The sequence below is a fragment of the Sinocyclocheilus anshuiensis genome, unplaced genomic scaffold (assembly GCF_001515605.1).
Source record: "Sinocyclocheilus anshuiensis isolate Anshui unplaced genomic scaffold, SAMN03320099.WGS_v1.1 scaffold355, whole genome shotgun sequence".
Taxonomy (NCBI): domain Eukaryota; kingdom Metazoa; phylum Chordata; class Actinopteri; order Cypriniformes; family Cyprinidae; genus Sinocyclocheilus; species Sinocyclocheilus anshuiensis.
The window spans coordinates 2577050-2581234 of NW_015549571.1; the positions used below are offsets into that span (position 1 = coordinate 2577050).

A 4185-nucleotide genomic window follows, 5' to 3' on the forward strand; every position below is an offset into this window, starting at 1 on the left:
GAAGACAGGGCGGGACATATCGAGCAGCCCCGCCCCCTTTTTTAAATTAGCCAATAGCGTTTTGGTTATATCTGCACGGGTCAGAGCCGTTCAGCTCGGTAAAGCCGCATTTGACAGCCTAATAGATTACCCCCTAGATTCAATATGAAACTCTTAGTAATTGTACACTACGTGCCATTTACTGTACAGGAAATACTACACTGTGCACAAGCGACCGATCTCAGCCGCAGCTTTAGCGTCTATTTATAGTGTAGGGGGCGGGCGCTTCGGCTTCTAGAGAGCTCGAAAGCATATTTTCACTATCTGAATCGTTCCCTATCGCCTATAATGTACACTACGTGCCATTTACTGTACAGGAAATACTACACTGTGCACAAGCGACCGATCTCAGCCGCAGCTTTGGCGTCTATTTATAGTGTAGGGGGCGGGCGCTTCGGCTTCTAGAGAGCGTTTGATTGGTCAGAAGATCTGATGAGAAGATGAAGTACGATGTGGCGTCAAAAAAATAGTTGATCCGTTTTGGAGGAAGTGACGAACTAAAAGCTTTGAATGCTTAGATCTTCTAAATGCGAATTTTGTCACTGTTTTGGAGCACACTGCCTTATAGATAACCTTAAGACTAACATATTGATACTAACACCCAAAAAACTTTAATTTTGATTTCATGGGGAAGTAAATATGAAAATATGATCAGTTCACGTGCCGCTTAAACTGAGGCGTTAGAGCGATCTGTCATAACACATTAAAGAGCCACAAAACAGTATTTATTGTTTGGATAGTTGCTACAAAGAAAATAGAAAAATAAATAAATTATATATAGCAGGGCTATTCAATTGGCGGCCCGCCAATCATCTTCATCCGGCCTGAGGGAAGAGTATGCACAGGTCGCACATACACCTTGTTTTTGCACTAATTAGTTTGTCCACAAAGTGGCATCACTGGCCCAGACCGTTGTTTCACAGCCGAAAAAGTAAAGGAAGAGACGGAACAACAACAACCTTCCGGAGACCGCAACATCAATAGACGGCAGCGTTGACAAGCCCTTGTGTGAGGGTTATGAGATATCCACAACTCTAGTTTAAACGAGTATAAAGACAGTGTTATCCGTCATAACTTCTGGCGAGAAATAGCACAGACACTGAACGAAGATGATTATCAGATGGAGTACAGTTTTTAAAGGCTGCGCGTTCTGCTGTACGCATGCGCTGAGCCATTTCAGACAGCGCGCCAGCAGCTCTTCGACCGACAAAAACACACAATTATGCCATAACTATAAAATACAATTTATAGTTTATGTGAAGATTGTTTTAAGTTCACTTAAATTAAAAGTTATATTTTTTCAGAGCCTAAATGTTAAAAATAATGTCTTTCAATTATACTGTAATGTTGAATGGCTATAATTAATGGCTAAAATTGAGGTGAAAATGCATTTAATAGAGACATCAGTAGCAGTATTGGTAACAAAATTACTGGCCTTTGTTAAAAATAGGTTACTTTGTAAAGAGAAGCCATTAAACATATTTAAAATATACCACCTTTAGGTTGTTTCTACATTAATTGGAGATTCAGTGTGAAATTATGACAATATATTTATGCAATTAATCATGATTAATTACCGAAAAATGTGCGATTAATTAGTTGTTTTTTTTATCGACTTACAGACAATAATGTTTTTATAGATTTTGGTGTTGGTAATATTAGTTGATTTTACTGCTGAATATGCATTTAAATTTCCTTTCTAATTTTATAGGCCCCCAGAAAGAGATCGGGACGCGTCCCTCCCCCTTGGCCCCCTTCAAATTTTCAATTCAATAATCCGGCCCTCAAATGAAACTAATTGAATAGCCCTGATATATAGCAAACACTGAAATGAACATTAACCAAGATGAACAAATGTATATTGTTCAGTGTTAGTTCATGCTTAAATAATGAAACCTTAGAGGAAAGTGTGAGATTTATCCACAACATGTTATTTTTCAAGTGTTGTTTGTTTTTCGTTTCTCTGTAAATCTGTGTTTCCCCACAGCGGCTGACTCTGCTCCATGTGAACAGTAACCAGTGTCTGGACATGCCTTCTGAAGAGGATAAGATGGTTCCCACTCTCAGAGACTGCAGCGGCAGGCGATCACAGCAGTGGATCCTGAGGAACATGACGCTGAGTGTCTGACAGAGCCGGCAACAACCAGTTCAGACCTGAATCTCGGCACACACCACACATCATGAGATCTGGAGTCATGTTTATGGCCTTCTTCACAGCTCTGTGAACTGTCATTTTCTGGTTCATGATCAAGTCCAGCCAGGCTTTGATCAGGAGAACCACACACAGCCCATTTGCTGACCCATTTGTGGCCAGGTTTGTGTCTCTGTTCGTGTCTAGACTGTTTCCTTTAGCTCTCAGATTCACTGGTCTGGGGTCAGAACACAGCCCATGACCAGCTCTTGGCGAGGTTTAAACGCTTGCTGTCTCTGATCTGAGCATGTGTCACTGGCTATCTATGCTCCTCATCCTGTGTGGGAGTTCTGGTGCCTCTTGATATCCTACACGTCATAGCTTTGACAGTAGCCCTTATGTTTCTGTGGAGATGGAGTGATTGTGTCAGCTTCCACTGTGCTGAGGTGCATTTCACTCTGAGCAGAAGTTTAACTCTGCTCCGCTTTCCTTACAGCACCTGAAGGGATTGTGTGTTGGCCAGTGGATTGTACGCCAACTGTATTACTTGCTGCTGTTTCTCAAAACTAACTTAATGTCTTTCAGTAAGGCTGCAATATGTACTCGACCTGCCTTAAAGGTGTCATAGGATGCTACATGCACTTTTACAAGTTGTTTGAACTGAAATGTGTGTTGGCAGTGTGTGTACACAATGATAAAAATCCACCCAGTGTTTTTTTTTAATCTGGTTAAATGTTTTCCCCTTTCAAATCGAGCTGATCTCAGATGCCTGTCTGTGTGACTTCACACAGACAGGCCCCTCCCACAATAGTTTGATTGACAGTAGCGTTTCAGCACAGACTGGACTGGTGTCTTACCTTAGCTCCGCCCTGAGTGAGCTGTCATCAGTCCGCCATTGTTTCACCGCCGGAGCAGATGTAGACAAGAATGACTCCTAAGCGATTGAGGTGTTCTGTTGTTGGATGTAATAATGCTGTCTCTGATCTGAGCATGTGTCACTGGCTATCTATGCTCCTCATCCTGTGTGGGAGTTCTGGTGCCTCTTGATATCCTACACGTCATAGCTTTGACAGTAGCCCTTATGTTTCTGTGGAGATGGAGTGATTGTGTCAGCTTCCACTGTGCTGAGGTGCATTTCACTCTGAGCAGAAGTTTAACTCTGCTCCGCTTTCCTTACAGCACCTGAAGGGATTGTGTGTTGGCCAGTGGATTGTACGCCAACTGTATTACTTGCTGCTGTTTCTCAAAACTAACTTAATGTCTTTCAGTAAGGCTGCAATATGGCTCGGAAGTGAGGGGCGGGGTCAGCAGAGCTCATTAACAGTTAAAGGAAAATGCTACAAAAACGGCTTGATCTGAAAAGAGTTGTTTTTAACAGTGTAAAAAATGTTTTTTTACACTACCATTGAGAAATTTTAACCAAACTATGTTACAGACTTTTCATTAAGACCCTAAAGAATCATATCAACTTGTGGAAAATGGGCATCCTATGATCCCTTTAAAGGGATATTTGCCCTAAAATGAAAATTCTGTCATCATTTACTCACTCCAATTCCAAACCTGTAGTTTCTTTCTTCTGTTGAACACAAAACTGGTACATTTTAGGTAACTGAATTGTTGCATTCTTTTGAATTTACTAAACTTGTTTTTTTTAATTTAACTTAAATGTAACTGGAATCAGGCTGAGGATTTATATTTCCCATCATGCTTTGCCATGGCACTCGTAAAGAAGAGTAAAGGCTACAATTAGATATATATATAATTACACTCTAAAAAATGTTAGTTGTTTCAACCCAACTTTGGGTCAAATATGGACTAACCCATCCGTTGGGTTAAATTTTTACATTCAAATTTTAACCCAAAAGTTGGGATAGTCCATATTTGACCCAAACTTGGGTTGAAACAACCCAGCATTTTTTAGAGTGTATATATATATATAATGCTAAGTGGAAGATGTAGTCACGCTTAATGTTGCTATGTTGCTAATTTAGAAGCATTTCCGTTATGGTGACGAG

The 4185-nt window shown here is 40.6% G+C and overlaps 1 protein-coding gene across 1 annotated transcript in view; it reads left to right on the forward strand.

Moving 5' to 3' along the window:
* LOC107657405 (polypeptide N-acetylgalactosaminyltransferase 13-like) overlaps positions 1-2830 on the forward strand; it is a 47522-nt gene extending 44692 nt beyond the window's left edge. The window contains exon 12 of the mRNA XM_016445460.1: positions 2027-2830. Coding sequence (XP_016300946.1) covers positions 2027-2167 — 141 coding nt within the window. The 3' untranslated portion in view covers positions 2168-2830. The remainder of the gene's footprint in view (positions 1-2026) is intronic.
* The last annotated feature ends 1355 nt before the right edge of the window (positions 2831-4185 follow it).